The sequence below is a fragment of the Lineus longissimus genome, chromosome 18, assembly GCF_910592395.1.
Source record: "Lineus longissimus chromosome 18, tnLinLong1.2, whole genome shotgun sequence".
Lineage (NCBI taxonomy): Eukaryota > Metazoa > Nemertea > Pilidiophora > Heteronemertea > Lineidae > Lineus > Lineus longissimus.
In genome coordinates, this window is record NC_088325.1 from 2,153,916 (window position 1) to 2,173,596 (window position 19,681).

The following is a 19,681-nucleotide window of genomic DNA, read 5'->3' on the forward strand; positions in this document are numbered from 1 at the left end:
CTTTCTCTTTCACTGTTCAAACTCTAACGCATATAAGTAAGCTAGATTCGGCCTACTAACATGTGGACAATAGGGTTCCGTTCAGAAGCTTGCACATGGGAATTCCATAGTAATGACTCAACGCATCAATTAATTTGATACCAATTGAGGTGTTAGCAAATCGAGAAGCATTGTGCTGCTCGTACAAAATTCACTCAAGTTTTTGCCCGCAAAAAGTTAAGATTTTGCCCCAAAAAACGTATTCAATGACAAATGCCTTGGATATGAACCACAATGGGCTGGGTGCTGTCTTTCGAATGCTATTTTGAGCTATATTCCAGCTGAGTGCCAGACTCTTGGGCCTCTTGTTATCCAATGTCTAAAACTTCCGTTTTCTGTTTCAGATGGTACTCTTGATAACCACAGTCTAACATATCGATCGCTAGACACGTTACGTCGCGAGGAGGCCTACCATCGCCGAAGTCCAGTTATATGTCCCGATATTCCCCAGGTGCACGATTACAGTGATTATAACTTCGACTAAACTCGTCTTGGGTTTCGAATAGTTTAAAATATATCGCCGAATTCGGGACATGTTGACACATTGTGGATAGTTTACTGAAGGAGTATCCCAAAGGTGGAACAATGCTATGTGGTAGCGCGACCGTGAGGTATTCCGTTACGTTTCACGATCGCAGGTGTTACCAAGGCTGCAATGCGGTAATGGTAATTGAACTTACCATGAGAAGTGTTGTTACCGTGATTGGTAATTTATTGGACCAGGGCTGCGGTGCGGTAATGGTAATTGATCTTACCATGAGAAGTGCTGTTACCGTGAATGGTAATTATTGTTACCATGTTGACGATTGGGAAGTGTTGTTACCAAATATGGTAATAGACTGAGCATGTCGGATTCTGTTTCAAGATATGGTAATGGATATTACCAGGAGGTTATCATTACCATATTTGTAGAAGGAAGGTACTTAGTAAGGATGTCACCAGACGTGGTCATGAAAATGAATACGAGGATGATGGTTAACAAAATTGGTGAGGAAAATTTTCGGAAATGTCCTTATGGAAAAATAAGCGCAAATTTTGCTTGGGGCATTCTGAAAAAGCTGGAATGGAACAGAACGAAACAGAACGAAACGAAGGCATTGATGTGGTATACAAGCACTAGGTGGCTCTGGTTGCGACTGATGGTAGTTTCAGTGTTTACTTGTTGCCATGGCAATACGATGAGGCAGCTCGTGACTGACTTGAGACAACGTGTCCAGCTACAGCAGTAGATAAAGCCCGAAGATTTTTAAATGCATTTTTTCTTCGGAAATGGAGTCAGCTGTGTACGTTTTGGTCAAAGTTTTAGGGTCACATTTTTCATGTAGCAGAGTTTTTCGGCTACAGATGAGATTATTTCCATTTCACCCTAATTAGTGCCTTTCGAGATGTGGAGTATCCAATGTGAAGTGTGCATAATTTCTGGACTGGTTAGGGTGGAATTGAATAAAAAGCCAGCGATAATTTTTAGACAGAACAGGACGAAAGCAATATACGGCATAATATCTTCTGAGGGACCCTGTGATACTAGCCTGTCATACCTGCGACGATCTGAATGGACTTGCCTGTAATTGAAAATGACTTATGATGGAACAGTCCACTTTGGCTTCAAAGGTATGATCAGGTGCAAATGAGCTACTTTTCTGAAACCTGCTTGAACATTGTCCTGTGATGCTTTAAACCTGGCTTTCTTACGAGATTCTCGAACGACATTTGTTTTTAGGAAACGAAAAATTATCTTGATAATGTTGGTGTAGTGACAGGACGGACGTTCAAATAGGTGCCATGCATTGTTAGTAAATGCCTAAACATCGTCATAGCAACGATGTATTTATTTCATTTGTGAAATATTGAACAAACTTTGATGATATTTGTGCAGTTTGGAATTACTCATTTGCATAATTTATGCATAATATTGTCACATGACAGACCCGACTGGATCTTGTTTACATGAGTGGTGCTGTGTGTACTTACCATTTTGTTTACAGAAAACGGACTGACGCATTAACTAATTGCTGTTGGTACCTGTTGCCATTTTTTTGGAACATTCTGTAATGTAGAAATCATTAGCAACCATTTTGTGCTGCTTGGTAACCGTTTGTGTTGCTTAGTAACCATTTATGTTGCTTGTGTTGCCTAGCAACCATTTGTGTTTGGCGACCAGTTTGTGTTACTTGGTAACCATATTTGTTGCCTGGCAACCATGTGTGTTTGGTAACCATTTTGTGTTGCTGGGTAACTTGGAGACTGGTAACAATTAAATGGGGCACATTAAAACGCTTCCAGGCATGGTAATCTTTTACAATGCCTTGTAACCATTTACCAAAACCGGTAACAATTTACCGTATTCCTGGTCACCAGTTACCATGGCTTGCTAGGATTCACCGCATGCCTAGTAACCAGCTACCATGCCTGGTAAGGATTTACCACATACCTGGCAACCAGTCACACCGCGCCCGGTAACCATTTGCAACTTATCTTGTAACAATTCACTGAAAATCATCATCACAATTTGTTTTTGATATATGTATAAACAGAATTAGTGTACATTGTTAAAGTCTTTTTTGAGCTTAGTGAACAAGGAATTGGAATAATTTACTGGACAGTAGAAAGATGTTACATTACTCTGATGTCACCTCTGTCAGACTTTCTGCTGTGTGACTCTTGTGAAGAAGTTATGATTAAAAAACTTATATTAGGGATATTTTGGGACGTACGAAAACACTAGGTTTTGTTCCTTCTTATGGTATATATCTCCACTATCAGTTATTTTATTATAATTTCTTTTGAACAGCCCATTACTTAATTGTTAAAAAACCTCTAAAATACCATAAGACTGAGATTATCTACAGAACGGTTTATTTTGAGCTCTGATACTTATATGTAAAATAATGGTTGTTTATGATCACATGACTTGTTGCCATGGCAACCAGACATCACTATGTGTTCAACTGTTCACTGCCTGTCAAAATAGTTTCTGGTCGTGAGAGTTTATGTAATGCAAAATATGCTAACTTTGCCTAATTTTCTCAAACCTCAATAATACGATGCACACAGACAACCGAGTCAAAAACGACCGCCAAAGTTGTGGAGAATGGACATTTCTGATTGGTCAATCTAATCTGCGCATGCACAGTACAGTAAAACCTCTCTATTAAGGACACCCTCCGGATGGACAAGTTCTGTCCTTTATAAAGAGGTGTCCTGATTAGAGAGGTCAAATTGAATGGAAACAACCAATCTGGGACCAAAACGAATTTCCTTAAGGAGTGGATGTCTTTATAAGAGAGGTGTCCACTAAAGAGAGGTTCCATTGTGTACCTGCATTTTGGTCAAACTTCTCAGAAAGTCTCCAAAGTTTGGCTATGCAGCTGACGCAACCTGTCAGGAATTCGACCAATCAGATCAAGGACGTTTTCCGTGACGGCGACTGTTTCTCGTTTTTCGTCTGTGTGTGCACAATACGATGAATTTTTGTGATGGAACTACTTGATATGATGATTATAATCCATGGGATGCTCAGAAATAATAAACTCCATTTCAAGTCGAGGTCGGAGAAGGTCTCTGGACTGTCAGGCGCAGACGCGGAAGTACAAATCGGAACTGACTTAAAATTGCAATTGCTAATTGGGTGAAAAGAGTAGATATATACTTATAAGGGTTACGTGGTTTGTAATGACTGGTTTTCTAGGAAAATAGAAATGCAGTTATACACAATGCCGTAGTGCAGTTATCATCTGTACACGTTCCATGTCGATTTCAAACTGAAAGGACCAGTATTGTATTGGATCGCTAGCTCAGTGAGTCCTGTATCCATGTCGTGAGGTCACTTTCTCCTTATAATATTGAGTACAGAAGCCATAGGCCTACTTTGACTGCAACTTGTGATGGAGCAATGTGTACAAAGTGGACGTATTTTAATTTATAAGTTTGTCTGAACGTGCAAATCGTCAAATTAAGTTTGTATATATTTTCATTTCTACTGTATGTTGTGAGGAGGTAGAAGGGGTGTCTATATCTGAAGGAACCAGCCTGGAACCGTTATGAGGGTTTCGTTCGGATTGTGGATTGTCGGATTTTGGAATGTGGGATTTTGGATTGTGGATTATGGATTGTGGATTGTGGAATGTAGAATGTGGAATGTGGAATGTGTGTCCTCTTGCAAACAGGGCCCACAACATGACTCCTCCTTATGCATGAGGGATTAAATATATGTATCGATTGAGATGGCCTGATATTGTCAGGATGGGGGGGGGGGGGGGCTTAGCAACCATTTGTGAACCATTCTTGCAAAAGGATGCTGGGTGAATTTCTTGAAAATGACTTTTCGCTACTTGCTAATTCTGTACAAATTTATCTTTAAAATGATGTATGATGCATGACAATGTTTTGAGGAACGGCCGAGAGATGTGGACTTCGAAATACAGGTTAACAAGCAACTTTAAGTAGAAAGTAGAAAGCAACTTTTATATTTTGGGTGTCAATGCAATCATTTTATTACAGAGCAATAAGTGGCTCCAACTGAAAATTAAAGCAATACATAGCTAACACATTATTTGGTCCGAGGAAACAGGTGCAGGTCTTAATAGCACAGCATTTTTCTACTGGGACAATTTCATAACGCGGGTGTTAGAAATCGTTAGAAATTGCCTGTCGACTTAAAGGAGGAGTAGGGAAAGTTACTACTTGTCAGGTATAGTATATACAATAGTTACCGCTGGCAGTAATTTATGCCACTACTCCTTTAAATACTTTAAAGGAGGAATAGTGTTGTTGCCTGGAAATTTCAACAGAGAATAAATTTTGCTTCTCATCCTTTAAGTGGAATTCCTGATAAGACTTCTTGCTCCTTTAAGTGGTTGCTTTAAAGGAGGAACAGTGTTATTCCTTGGCAGTTTCAACAGACAGTGACTTTTGTTACTCATCCTTTAAATGGAGTTCTCGATAAACTTCTTGCTCCTTTAACTGGAATTCCAGGCTGGTTCCCTTGGATGAAGGCACACTCAATATTAAGAAATAAATGTGCAGAAAGACTGTATAAATCTGGCTCTTGGTGTAGATGTACAATTGTCCCATAACTGGAATATGTGTATAGTATCATTTTTGTAAAGTAAGTCGTCATATGAATCTCATTGGCAGTCGAACGAACGGACGGACAACAATCCTGAACGGACAGACAGCAAAACTTATCAGATGTTTGTTGAATTCTGTAGGGAAAGTGACTTGAATCTAGAAGCAGGCTTTGTAGCAGACCTTAGGAGATTCCCGGGGATAATTTTCTAAACCAGTTTTGTGAAGGGCGTTAAGTGTTTTTGTCTGACAAACAGATAGACGTATGGACGGACAGACGGCTGGTTTGTTTGTCCCTTTCGTGCCTCACATTTCACTTGTTGATGCAGTCACCCCTTGGTTGTGGAAATAGGTTTTTCCACAGACATTGATTCTCTCCTTGTTGGGTTAGTTCATTTTTGCCCTTGAGGGAGGTATTCTGATGTCACCAATGTTGTGTGTTCTGTGGCAGTGTGTGGTGCTGGGCAACGTTTTCCGAGAAAATAAGGGGAATAGTTAATTTTAATTTCCCAATTGGCAAAACATGAGAAGAAGTTGTTACATTGGATCAATTTTGTGGTGGAAATTAAGGAACTGTAAACTCAGTCAGGAACCATCATGACTTTCAATGTTGTAGCACCTACATTGTCATTGATTATGACAGAGGTAGTGCTGCATTCAAGAAAGTCAAGATGGCATCTGACCGATTTTACAGTAATAATTCACAACATTTGAATAAATTCGGTAATTTGGAAGTTCAAAAATTGTAAACGTGCTAATACTTGGTAAATGGACTCTACCGTCAATGGTCAAATTGATTATTTTACACGAAAAAGTTCACAGACCTTCCTTTGAAACCCCCCAAAGCATTAGAATGAAACAGTCCAGATCAATTGATTTCTGTAATATTGGACTGGTCCATTTTGGTGTTATAGGTAAACAAGTCTGTTTTTATCAATAATGAAATGTGTTCCCTGAAATGAGGAGAAAGTCGGTCAAAAATGTCATAATTTAACAAAGTCTCAAATAAATACAGCTGACGCTGCGTAAAAAATATGGTTTTCTTGTCCTGTCATGTTTGCTATTTCATCAAAGGGGGGTCGTGGTGCCAGTTCCTCCTACATGGATAACCCCCCCCCCTAGGAAAATGTGTCCCCTTTTCACCATTCACCTTGGTAAACTAACTAATTCACATGGTGAATTGGGATGGTGAATATTTCACCATGGTCAACATGGGAAATTCTACATTCACCATGGTGAGCTGTCAACTCTGATTTCACCATGGGATAGGCCCTATGCTGAATATACCACGGTGAATTTGAGATCATGAAGGCCTAATGCTTCAGATGGGGCGTATTATCAGTTGCCAAATGCAGAGCTGACTCGGGGGGGGGGGGGGGGGGCAGTAGCGCCATGTGAAGCTGCTACAACCGTCGTATATCAATCAGCTAATGGACCCAGCAAATGGCATATCCCCTTGGGTATGGGTCCCGCAAGAATAAAGCTGGTCAGAAATATGAGTTGCTCACGTAAGCCATACTTCTGATGAATCCCATCAGATGGCGCTGCGAGTGGTGCACCTTTTCGAGGTCTGAACCAACAATGGCCAATTATGTTTAAATGACATCACATGGTGTCCCGATGACGCCGCAATGATGCAATGGATTTTGGGAGATGTTATTGGTGTCCCATGATTCATTGCATCGTTGAGCTTTATAACTCACACAACGTAGTGAGTGTAATGGTTACGTGTGTATATAAAGTGTAAACAAAATTCATATATCCATCATGTCCATCGAATCTGAAAAAATTTGTGCAGACCCATGACAGTTCCGGTTCCGGTACAGTTTGTTGCATTCCATACGGGCCGCGCTTGCCGATCCTGCTTTCACGACGCACCGCAACCACAGTTACCATGATTCCCGTTGTTGACGCAATTATTTCATGACGTCATGAGCCATTGACCAATCACGCAAGTAGATTTATTCACACCGGCGCCACTGTCTTAAAGTGTATCTAAAAATCGTCTGCTAGAACATACAGGACAACAACGTCGGCGGAGACAGTTGTGACATTTCATTGCAGACGAAGCAAACGTCCTCTTCTTCTCGATTTACGTACTTTACTTCAAAAAGTCAGTTTAACACTACTGCACAATTATAGAGTGGTCTTAAAGTTCCATTTGGATAGAGATTTGACGGACTGATTTGGAAATTCATTCCAACCATGCAACTGTTTCAGAAATGAGAAAAAAGCTCCTGGGTGTCATGACATGCATTCAATTATTATTTACCACCAAGAGCTGCTTCTTCCAGCAGATATGAGACAGCTACCGGGGCGGGGACTATTTCTTTATGGGGCCTTATTGTTCAGCGTCTCCAAGGAATTCTATTTTTAGAGTCCAATGGGGGGGGGGGGGGGTTTGGGGGGGGGGCCTTCCCCCCAATGAACTGACTAAAACCTGTCACTTTCAGAGAACGGGGGAGGGGGTTTGGGGGACTCATCCCCCAATGTACTGGCTATATATGTCAGAAGGACGGGGGTTTGGGGGGCTCCCCCATGTCAAACAGTTGTGTGAGTTCACTAGAGATTGCTCTTTACATATTACCATATTCCGAAAAAAATACAATAAGATAGGACAATTTTTCCAGGGGACATTTTCTACTTTTACGCCACCGGCACAAGCTGCCTTTGCGAAGACAATTTGCCGCAAAAAAGAGAATGCAACCGTAGAATTAATTTATTAACGACGACCACGACGGACAAAATTGGTACTATGGGCACGTAGCAAATTCCCAATTTACCCCATTCAGAAAACTGAAAAAAATTCTCTTATTGTCGACTATCAGCACATTTTCTTGCCGAGTACAAGATATTGTGACCATCTACATGTGAAAGAGAGGTACAGATAAACTATAGGTCACTGAAATATGTTCCATTGACTCTTCAATTTTCTGAAAATGGTGCATGAAAAGTGAAATCAGAATTTTTCATGTGTAATTTCCACCTGGCGGGCTTATGTGGAACTAGAAATGTGTGTCCTTTTGACCGCCTTTGGGTGCTCTATCCGTGGAATTATGTAAATCCCTGTAGATGTAACAAATGTGTATGTTTTCAAGGCACATGCAATTGGAAAGTTGTATTCTGGGTGTGCTATGTATACTAGGATTGGGGACTTTGTTCCATAGCGGGATCTTCAGCCCCTAACCCTAGTGCTACTGACTAGATAGACCACTCTTCTCTAGCTGCATGTATGTCCCCGAAGTTGACGTCGCACCACTCTCGGATGGCCATTTGGAACCAAACCTAAATGTAAGCTCCATGAATGAAAGAGTAAGGAGCCTCATGGCCTAGTGGTTAACACTGCTGGCCACCACGCAATAGGGCCCGGGTTCGATCCCGGGAAGAACCCATGATCGTATGTCTGGATGAACCGGCGTGGCTTTCAAGGAACTAAAATTCCTGACTCACAATCCTTCGAATGAGACTCAAAACCGAGGTTCCTTGTACCTAGTGTCTATGCCAGGGCAAGCTAAGACCCCACCAAGTGAGAAACATGAGTAGCTTGCGTGGACTCTATCTCTCTCGCCAAAGTCGGACCACTAGGCCAATAAACCCAATTGGCACCTAACCGTAGTGGCACGCAGGATACGCTCATCCCGCCTTGGAGGAGGATTACTCGTAGGAGAATGACCCCTCCAAGTGCAGAGCGAACGCTGAAGAAGAAGAAGAAGAAGAAAGTGTGTGTTGTATGCAACAAGGCTGTCTTTGCTGGTTTGTTGTGGCTCAAAACAGCTTCCTCACTGACCTCAGACATATACAAAGTTGTATTATATTTATTTCAGATTAACCCTACGATGAGCGGGTGGTTTCCGAAGGCGTTTTTCTTCCCCACACTAGCTTACAATGTCCTCATGGAGAAGCTCACGTCGCGAGCATGGTACTCTAGGATTGATGAGACTGTGCTACTCGGAGCCTTACCATTCAGAAGCATGACAGACGAGGTAAAGTTTCAAAATCCTAATTTTGTGCTCACAAAATAAGATTCCATCTGCAAGGGCTTGCATTTTAACTTATTACTGCCAAAGTGCAGTAACTTACCTGCTGCCCTGTTGCCCATTTCAAAGTCAGTATGAGGATATTGCATTTCAAAGTCAGTATGAGGATATTGCATTTCAAAGTCAGTATGAGGATATTGCTTTCATTGCAAAGTCAGTATGAGGATATTGCTTTCATTGCAAAGTCAGTATGAGGAAATTGCTTTCACTGCAAAGTCAGTATGAGGATATTGCTTTCACTGCAAAGTCAGTATTGCTTTTACAGCATAGTCAGTATGAGGATATTGCTCTCTGTGGTTCGTGTAAGTTTCTCATCTCATCGTTTCAGCTGGTGGAGAACGAGAATGTGAAAGGAGTCATTACAATGAATGAAGATTATGAAACGAGATATTTTGTTAATACTGCTGAGGTGAGTTACAGCAGTAGTTAAAACTGACATACTTCGTTTCCCTTTCTTATAGCTTGGATGAAGGTGTCCTTTCACCAACAACCACTGCTGCTACCATGGTTTTCGTCCACATTTTTGCTCCACCCCTTGTGAGGTTTGATGCATCAATACCTCCAGTCGGGTATCACAACATCTTAGCGTTGTGTGACAGTATTGATGTCTCTCTTTCCTGGGGAAATCAGGGATATGTTTGCTTCCCTGGTCCTACAGTAGGAGGACATGTCCAAGGATTGTGTGCAGGGCTGAATAAGCAAAGATTAACCTTTCACTTTCTCCGGATGGCTTGTCGAAAAGCACAGCATTCATGTTTTCCCTAACATTTATGTAAAGTATCTTTAAAAAATCTCTGTTAGCTGATCGGATTAAAACTTACCACGTAAGGGCTAACGACTCCATGAAGGCTAGCTTGGATTTAAAAACCCTAGCTATGCTGACTAAGCATGTCCTTAAATCTGAATTTTTTACAGGAATGGGAAAAATTTGGTGTTCGCCAGCTGAGGTTGGATACAATGGATATGATAGCAGCACCATCGCAAGAAAACCTCACGCTGGGGGTGAGGTTCATCAATGAAATCAAAAAGACGACAGGGGGTTCGGTTTATGTCCACTGTAAAGCTGGCAGGACGAGAAGTGCTACAGTTGTCGCTTGTTATATTATGGAGGTACGTTGGGTCTAATTTTTTCTCGTTTTGAGTATGTCTCCTTCAGGTGGAAAGAATACTTTGCTGAAGGTGGTTCAATTTGTTCTTAATTATCAGGCGCCTACAGAGGCCCTCTTATTCATTTAAGTGTGGCCTCATAGACTAGTGGTTAACACTGCTTGCTACCATGCAATAGGGCCAGGGTTTGATCCCGGGGAGAACCCAGGATTGTGTAGGAGCTTCATAGCCTAGTGCTTAACACTGCTAGCTACCATGCAATAGGGCCCGGGTTTGATCCCGGGGAGAACTCAGGATTGTGTAGGGGCTTCATAGCCTAGTGCTTAACACTGCTAGCTATCACTCAATAGGGCCTGGGTTTGATCCCGGGGAGAACCCAGGATTGTGTAGGAGCTTCATAGCCTAGTAGTTAACACTGTCATGCAATAGGGCTCACGTTCGATCTCGAGGAGAACCAAGGATGGAATGCTTGGATGAACGAGCCTGGCTTTCAAAGCACGAAAACTCCTGGCTTCTCTCTACACCTAAGTGTCTATGCCAGGGCAAGTAAAAGATCCCACAAAGGTGGAGAGTAGTCTATAGTGGACTCCATACCTCCTGCAAAAATCTAATAGGGTTACGGGGCCGGTAATGGTATGATATGATATGATCAGAAACTCTTCCGTAACTCAATTAGGTGCATTAACCAGTTCTTTACACATGCTTATCCTTTTCACTAGCTTACCCATGCTTATAAATGCTTATCCCTTTTCAGACGAGACGTTTAGATCCGGAAGCTGCCTTCGAATTTGTCCGTGATAAACGCCCTCATATTTGGATACGAGAAACCCAATGGGAAGCCATAAGGACTTATTACGCAAATTTATGCAAAAATCATCCGACTGGCTCGGCTGTATGACAGATATTGTTGTTTAGGACTTGTGACTGTGTGCTTGTTTCAGATTGTGTCTCTACACAAACACTGGTTCCGACTCTGCCCACCCAGGCAGCCATTACTGAAATCTTGGAGTAATCACAGGCATTTGAAGATGCAATAATCAATATTGCTGTTAAGGACTTGTGTGCTTGTTTCAGATTGTGTCTCTACACAAACACTGGTTCCGACTCTGCCCACCCAGGCAGCCATTACTGAAATCTTGGAGTAATCACAGGCATTTGAAGATGCAATCTATATCATAATACTATAAGGCGGCTCGATAAAGTGCCATTTGGGGGTCGTGTTTCGTCTCGAAATTTTGCACGTTTGCAGGTGATATGTTATCCCGATGCAACGTTATGTTTATTTTCGGAAATTTACTTCAGCGGAGCAGTAATGAGGGATTTTTAATCGGACACTGTCAATTCTCCTTACCACTCACAGATGTTTAGTTATGCAGGGGCTTAATCAATCACCTGCACTCCCTGTGGGGTTACTAACACTACCTGTTGAACGGCTTGCTGTAAGGGGATGATTGGAACAGCCTGTACCTGTTGACCTGCTGAACCCAGGTTAATGTTATTTTCAATCCACGATTGCAGGTCACCTGATCTTCAAGATTTCACGGGGAAAGAAATTGTAAACAAACGCATGTGTGCAGTTCAAATGTGAACAAAAACGTATTTTTGGTACTTTTGGTTGCTGGACTTGAGTTTTCCCGCAGTAAGGAGCTGGGGTTAAATTGATGGTCTATTGTATATTGGTACTGTATTAGCCAGTGCTAGCCCTTGATTATGAAGGGATTTTGAAGAGGCACTCTGAACTTGGCATGGCCTTTTCAAGGAGCTGCTCATGGTGCTGAACTTTTAGCTTGCCTGTCGACTAAGTGCCTTGCCCGAGATCATGCTACATGTAGGAGGAGCACGCATTTTAAAGTTATAGTACATGTAGTGATAGTGCAATTGGTCCCAGCCATTTGGAAGCCGACATGTGAAGGCCTGTCTGGGTTCTCCTTCTCCGTATAAAAAGGGGCACATTGCTGACTAAGGAACGAGGCATATTGACATTGCCTCATCATCTCTATCATACCAATTGATATACTTTTTATGCACGCATACAGCACGCTACAGCTAGGTCCGAGTCTGTGGAAAAATGGTTGGTTTAATTTGTCTCTTCGCTATTGCTCCTTTTATATTGCATTAGATTTTCATTGTAATTCAATCTATTCAAGGTATAGCCCATTTGAACCTTCCTGCGCCACGGGTACAATGCTAGTAATCAATATTGCTGTTAAGGACTTGTGTGCTTGTTTCAGATTGTGTCTCCACACAAACACTGGTTCCGACTCTGCCCACCCAGGCAGCCATTACTGAAATCTTGGAGTAATCACAGGCATTTGAAGATGCAATAATCAATATTGCTGTAAAGGACTTGTGTGCTTGTTACAGATTGTGCCTCTCCACAAACACTGGTTCTGACTCTGCCAACACAGGCAGCCATTACTGAAATCCTGCTCCAAGAATCTTGAAGTAATCACAGGTGTTTGAAGCAAAGTGCTTTTTTTGTGTACTTTTTTCGTTCTTAAAGTGACGCGTTATAATTGATGACGTGAACTCAATGTAATCTCACTCCGATAGATGAACACTCATGCTAAGCCCGGCCTATCAGGTGGTCTGGATGTATAGTCGTAAGCAAAAATACAAGTCACTGGTTGCAAGTGAAAAGTTCTCGTTCTTTTTCCGCAACTCGATTACTTCTGCCTTCTTCCAGGCTACGTGGGGTTACCACGATTTGATTACAGGGACGTAGTCAAAGCCGAAACATTTCTAAAGCTTTCTCCAATCTAACTGTTTATTCACGCAAAGGCATCAGTATTAAATACAAATTTTCTAACTGCATGCAATTACAATATTATAAATCTATTCGCATGCTATGAATTAGCAATTTGCCATGATCGGACAATTTGGACAGCAAATATCTTCCCTAACCCCATTAAAATTATAGTAAACTACGGAACAAACAAAACGTATAAATCGACTGCTTCTCAATAGACAGTCTTTAGGCACAAAATCGCGCATCCCGACAAAAGTATTTCCGCTGAATGATACTAAATCATTCGATACACCACGTTAACAATATAATAACTAATTCAGTTATTATCGGGTTATTATCCAATTACAAAGATTGCTGTCCAATAGTCCGATATCGCAGCATGCAGAAATAAGATTAAACTCGACGAAATTAAAGGGCCGATATTTTCTATATCCCGGGGGTATACTTTACATACGCCCCTTCTTAAAGTTAAAAGCTTCTTCTAACTAAACAATCTGTTACCTCAAATCCCAGAACTCAAAATCTCACTGTATATATCGAAGAAAAACCCGCAGACGTGTTGCGAGATGAATTCTCCCGCACAAGAATCCATCTCTCATTAAGTTGTTCCGGTGTAGAAGTTTAAAATGTCCTAGGATAAAATGTCCGGAAACAAAGGATTCTATTATGCGCTGAGCTATTGACAGCCATGGCCTCTATAGAACTATATGCCATAATCTGTTAGAATACAATAGGCCCGGACACTTTTTCCAGGGGGGACACTTTCTACTTTTACACCGGCCAATCAAGACAAGAAAAACCCAACTCTACACAATCTAATTTCGTATGCCCGAACGGCACATTATGCATACCCGTTAAAATTACTCTTACACTGGATAATATGTCATGCAATACAATTCATGCGAAACAATTTCAATAAAACAAAACTACTCAATTCCTTAACCGTTTTGAATTTCGCCCATTGCGGTAACAGCAGTGCAGGCACCTCAATATCCTATGGGCCGTGAAAACCGCAAAAAATCTGTACATGTTTTTGTTAGCGGTCGTCGCTCGCGCAAACTTGTCTTGCATGTTTTTGTGAAAGAGGACGTCGGCGAACGCGGTCGTATATCAAAACAGACGTTGGGTGGCGCTCGCGCAAACTTCCCTCACATGTTTTTGTGAAAGAGGACGTCGGCGAACGCGGTCGTATATCAAAACAGACGTTGGGTGGCGCTCGCGCAAACTTCCCTCACATGTTTTTGTGAAAGAGGACGTCGGCGAACGCGGTCGTATAAAAAAACAGACGTTGGGTGGCGCTCGAGACGGGTCATCCTATTTAGCGTTCAGTGGCGACCAGTGGCGTCCAACGCGAAATAATAGGGTGTATATGGTCGACGCCAGGCAAATTAAATGGTGGAACCGTTACCATTTCAAAACCAATATGAGTTTCCATCTGTTCAGTATAATAATCCCATAAATTTTCCAACCACTGCCAACAACTTGGCAATGTCCCGAAAGACGCAAAATACATAGTCCACTAAGATAGAACGTTGCTCCGGTTGTCCTTGACACAAAAGGGAGTAGGCTTCTCCAAGAGTCGATACTACATAAGTTCCGTGTGTTATTTCTACCGTCGAAGTCGCTAGTGCTGGTGATGGACACTCGGCAGTCCTCACGCAATTCTTTTTCTCCTGTTAGGATCCCTCTAGGACAAAGTTTCTTCGAACGATCATACATCGGCCCGGTTCGACAGATTGTGGGCCGACTTCCAATGCACGTGCTCGGGAAGAATAGTCCTCCTGTTTCGGTATGGGAGCATCCAGTAAGTACGTACACACTGAGGGGGGGGGGGGTCTATGAAATCCGTACACTATGCGTACAGGGGGGGAGGGGGGGGGTTAATGGTCTTGCGTACGTACGCAACCCAAGAACCATTTTTTGAACAAATAAAAAATAAATAAATATTATCATAATAATCTTCTCCTCTTTCTTATTCTTATATGGATAACCATACTTGTTCTTCACAAGATGTGTGAACTCATACGCTTCTGGGTTCGGATGTTACCCGACTACAATGTTTGAGCAATTTCCAGCGCCGTTTAATTTCCCGGTAATGCGTGTCGCCGTCGGAGAAAAATTGCGCAGTCGACTTGCCAATACGACGCCAATCCGATTGTGGCGCCACAATGTAGCAAAATCAGGTACTATGTCTGTTCGTCTGCTAGGGAATTCAAGGTTCTCTAGGCGTACGCTCGTACAGGGGGGGGGGGGGGGGGTATGAGGCAATGCCTGCAAGGTGCATACAGGGGGGAAGGGGGGGTCTCAAAATTGGCATAGAATGAGTTAGTAGGTTACCTCCTGATGAGACAGTGAAAGAATGAGCTCACTTCCTCCTGGTGAATCAGTGTAAGAATGAGCTCACTTCCTCCTGATGAGACAGTGTAAGAATGAGCTCACTTCCTCCTGATGAGACAGTGTAAGAATGAGCTCACTTCCTCCTGGTGAATCAGTGTAAGAATGTGCTCAGTTCCTCCTGGTGAATTAGTGTAATAATATGCCGAGTTCTTCCTGACCAATTAGTGTTATAATGTGGTCAGTTCCTCTAGGTGAATCAGTGCTCGAATTAGTGTAATAATGAGCTAAGTTTCTCCTGTGAGTCAGTGTAATAATGTGCTTATTTCCCCCTGGTGAATCAGTTTAATGATGTGCTGTCTTCCTCTTGTTAAATGAAAACTGGTGAATGGAGAGTGCACAGTTCCTCCCGGCGAATGAAAGAAGCCGTTCCTCAAGGAAGAATTGAAAACGTCTGAGCCCTCCCTCATGCTTGTACTGTGACCTTCATCCTCACGAAATGCATTCCGGTGTAAAAGTAAAAGTGTCCCCCCTGGAAAAAGTGTCCGGCCCTATTGTATTCTGCAATATGGTTCTATAGAGACCCTGACAGTCAATAGCTCAGAGATTGAAGCGCATAATAGAATCCTTTGTTCCCGGACATTTTATCCTAGGACATTTTAAACTTCTACACCGGTTCGCCGATTCCACCAGTTACCGCTCGCTGTCATACAATCGCGCGATATCCTTGGCAAATAGAGGCTGCTTGATATGAGGCGCCATGTGGGACTTTAATTGTTTCCCTAAATTATTTCAAATAATGTCATTGTTTCAAACAAAAAATGAACAAATCAGAAATTATTTCATCCAATAAAGTACGTTTTAGAAACAATTATTTTGTATTCAAACCGGCGTTTTTATTTTTTAAACCATCGGTTTATTTTCAAACCAGGAAAACACACACAAATTGTTTCCATACCATAGTAGTTCTGCAAATCCATGGTTTGGAAACCATACCAAGTTGTCCTTTTTATTATTTCAAACCATGTGGATTCGCAAAGTCATTATTTCAATGGTTTACAAACCACGAATATGTGCGTAAAACATTCTTTGCATCCCATGAAAAATTGTATACGCTACAAACTTGTGGTATGCATATAATTGTTTTACGCAGCCACGGGCGCCATGTGGGAATTAAATTATTTGACGAAATCATTTGAAATAAGCAAATTATATCGAAATAAATGAGTGAACGAAGTCAAGATTATTTCCAAACCATAAATTTGCTTATTCCAATTGTATTCAAACCATTTACTGTTCCTATCGATATTGTTTCAAACAATGAATTTGCTCTCTTTTGATTATATTCATCCAATCAAACAACGTAACTTTATTGTTTTCAAATAATACATTTTCTGAATATCCGTGGTTTCAAATAATCAAACTGTCTCGAAATGATGGTTTGTTAAATAATCAAAATTAAAAAAGTCATGGTTTCTCAAACCAGGAAATTGTCCATTGCATTGGATGATAAACAATCACGCACAAAATCATTATTTCCAAACTATCACTTTAACAAACTAATTGTTTCAAATCATGAAAGTATGCACGAAATTATTTGTATACAATCTAATTGTACTCATCTAATGTTGATTATTTGCATCCCAGCAACGTTTTTTCAAACCATGAAAACGCGAACTCTAATTGTTTCCATCCAATCACTTCCAAAAGTCATTGTTTCCATCCAAGCAAAACTACGTTCATGGTATGCGCACATGGTTTGCGCAGTAGACGGGTTTGAGTTTGAACTTAATAAAACCCGTCTATTGCGCAAACCATGTGCGCATACCATGAACGTAGTTTTGCTTGGATGGAAACAATGACTTTTGGAAGTGATTGGATGGAAACAATTAGAGTTCGCGTTTTCATGGTTTGAAAAAACATGCAAATAATCAACATTAGATGAGTACAATTAGATTGTATACAAATAATTTCGTGCATACTTTTATGATTTGAAACAATTAGTTTGTTAAAGTGATAGTTTGGAAATAATGATTTTGTGCATGATTGTTTATCATCCAATGCAATGGACAATTTCCTGGTTTGAGAAACCATGACTTTTTTAATTTTGATTATTTAACAAACCATCATTTCGAGACAGTTTGATTATTTGAAACCACGGATATTCAGAAAATGTATTATTTGAAAACAATAAAGTTACGTTGTTTGATTGGATGAATATAATCAAAAGAGAGCAAATTCATTGTTTGAAACAATATCGATAGGAACAGTAAATGGTTTGAATACAATTGGAATAAGCAAATTTACGGTTTGGAAATAATCTTGACTTCGTTCACTCATTTATTTCGATATAATTTGCTTATTTCAAATGATTTCGTCAAATAATTTAATTCCCACATGGCGCCCGTGGCTGCGTAAAACAATTATATGCATACCACAAGTTTGTAGCGTATACAATTTTTCATGGGATGCAAAGAATGTTTTACGCACATATTCGTGGTTTGTAAACCATTGAAATAATGACTTTGCGAATCCACATGGTTTGAAATAATAAAAAGGACAACTTGGTATGGTTTCCAAACCATGGATTTGCAGAACTACTATGGTATGGAAACAATTTGTGTGTGTTTTCCTGGTTTGAAAATAAACCGATGGTTTAAAAAATAAAAATGCTGCTTTGAATACAAAATAATTGTTTCTAAAACGTACTTTATTGGATGAAATAATTTCTGATTTGTTCATTTTTTGTTTGAAACAATGACATTATTTGAAATAATTTAGGGAAACAATTAAAGTCTCACATGGCGCCTCATAGCTTGACGATCTGAATAAAAGACAGTCTATAAACCGTGTCTGTTTTTGAGAATAATCGCACGGCCTATATCAATACTGGCCCGATGCCGGTGTAATGTTTTTGAGTGTTTCTGTTTTTGAGTGTTTCCCCTCATTGTTTGGGAACGCTCAAAAATAGATTGACAAGTTTTTCTGTGTATCCCCCCTATTGAAAAGTCATGGTCTCTCTAGCTGCCTATTGTTTGGAAACACTGACACATGGGGAACAACCACAGATGTTACACCGGCACCACCAAATAAACCTTCAGCACACACACATGATAGCCAGATAAGGACCATTATGTTTGCGAACGCATCTCCTATCATAACCATATTTCTGTCTAACAATGTGTGCATGCCCTACTGATTGTAAAGTACATGACATTAATTTATAAGCATTGTACCCATGGCGCAGGCAGGTGAGACAAGACCACAATTGATTTTCCAAGCCATTTCCAGTTATTTCAAATGCCCGCCATCAAATACTGCGTGGGGTTGTGAAACTGAAATTCGGATATGATATACGGGTTAGTCTTGGGAGTAACTGGTGCGCTTTAAACTGGTGATTGACCACGGAAAATTTTTTTTAAATTGACAAGTTTGACACAAGTGGACATTTTTACCCATTTCGGCCATTTTCACTCCAAATTTGAACCCCCTCCCCCCTATGGCCAGGTTGTCAAAATTCAAAATTAATTTTTTTCCCAAACAATTTATTTATATCTGTAGACTTGCCACAGCATATATTTTTTCAATACCTCTCCAAATATGTACTTGAGAGTTAAAAACATGCACTCGTCTAATTGATAGGCCTGGACCCTCCAACCTATGAATATTCATCAGTGGTCTTGTCTCCGGTTCAAATGGGCTATAAGGAGCATCCATTAAGTACGTACGCACTGAGGGGGGTCTATGAAATCCGTACACTATGCGTACAGGGGGAGGGGGGGGGTTAATGGTCTTGCGTACGTACGCAACCCAATAACCATTTTTTGAACAAATAAAAAATAAATAAATATTATCATAATAATCTTCTCCTCTTTCTTATTCTTATATGGATAACCATACTTGTTCTTCACAAGATGTGTGAACTCATACGCTTCTGGGTTCGGATGTTACCCGACTACAATGTTTGAGCAATTTCCAGCGCCGTTTAATTTCCCGTAATGCGTGTCGCCTTCGGAGAAAAATTGCGCATACGACGCCAATCCGATTGTGGCGCCACAATGTAGCAAAATCAGGTACCATGTCTGTTCGTATGCAAGGGAATTCAAGGTTCTAAGGCGTACGCTCGTACAGGGGGAGGGGGGGGGGGTATGAGGCAATGCGTACAAGGTGCATACAGGGGGGAGGGGGGGTCTCAAAATTGGTATTTTCGTGCGTACGTACTTGATGGACGCTCCCTTAGTAGTGTGAGAATGAGTTAGTAAGTTACCTCTCGGTGAGACAGTGAAAGAATGAGCTCACTTCCTCCTGGTGAATCAGTGCAAGAATGAGCTCACTTCCTCCTGGTGAA

General features: G+C 41.0%; 2 protein-coding genes across 15 annotated transcripts in view; both read left to right on the top strand.

The window, feature by feature from the left end:
- LOC135502004 (brother of CDO-like) overlaps window positions 1-2,566 on the top strand; it is a 151,939-nt gene extending 149,373 nt beyond the window's left edge. For all 12 annotated transcript variants that reach the window (XM_064794423.1, XM_064794434.1, XM_064794433.1 and 9 more), the window contains one exon: window positions 384-2,566. In XM_064794423.1, coding sequence (XP_064650493.1) covers window positions 384-523 — 140 coding nt within the window. In that variant the 3' untranslated portion in view covers window positions 524-2,566. The remainder of the gene's footprint in view (window positions 1-383) is intronic.
- Window positions 2,567-7,878: 5,312 nt separating this feature from the next.
- On the top strand, window positions 7,879-13,856 carry LOC135502493 (phosphatidylglycerophosphatase and protein-tyrosine phosphatase 1-like). Of its 3 annotated transcripts, XM_064795392.1 has the most exons (6): window positions 7,879-7,987; window positions 8,331-8,397; window positions 8,931-9,089; window positions 9,472-9,552; window positions 10,059-10,253; window positions 11,005-13,856. In XM_064795392.1, the coding sequence occupies exons 2-6, from the start codon at window positions 8,335-8,337 to the stop codon at window positions 11,146-11,148; spliced, it is 642 nt and encodes a 213-aa protein (XP_064651462.1). In that variant the 5' UTR covers window positions 7,879-7,987; window positions 8,331-8,334; the 3' UTR covers window positions 11,149-13,856. The 3 variants fall into 3 exon arrangements, with proteins under 3 accessions (XP_064651462.1, XP_064651463.1, XP_064651461.1); XM_064795393.1 differs by lacking the exon at window positions 8,331-8,397; XM_064795391.1 differs by lacking the exon at window positions 7,879-7,987 and having other exon boundaries at window positions 8,020-8,397.
- Window positions 13,857-19,681: the final 5,825 nt, after the last annotated feature.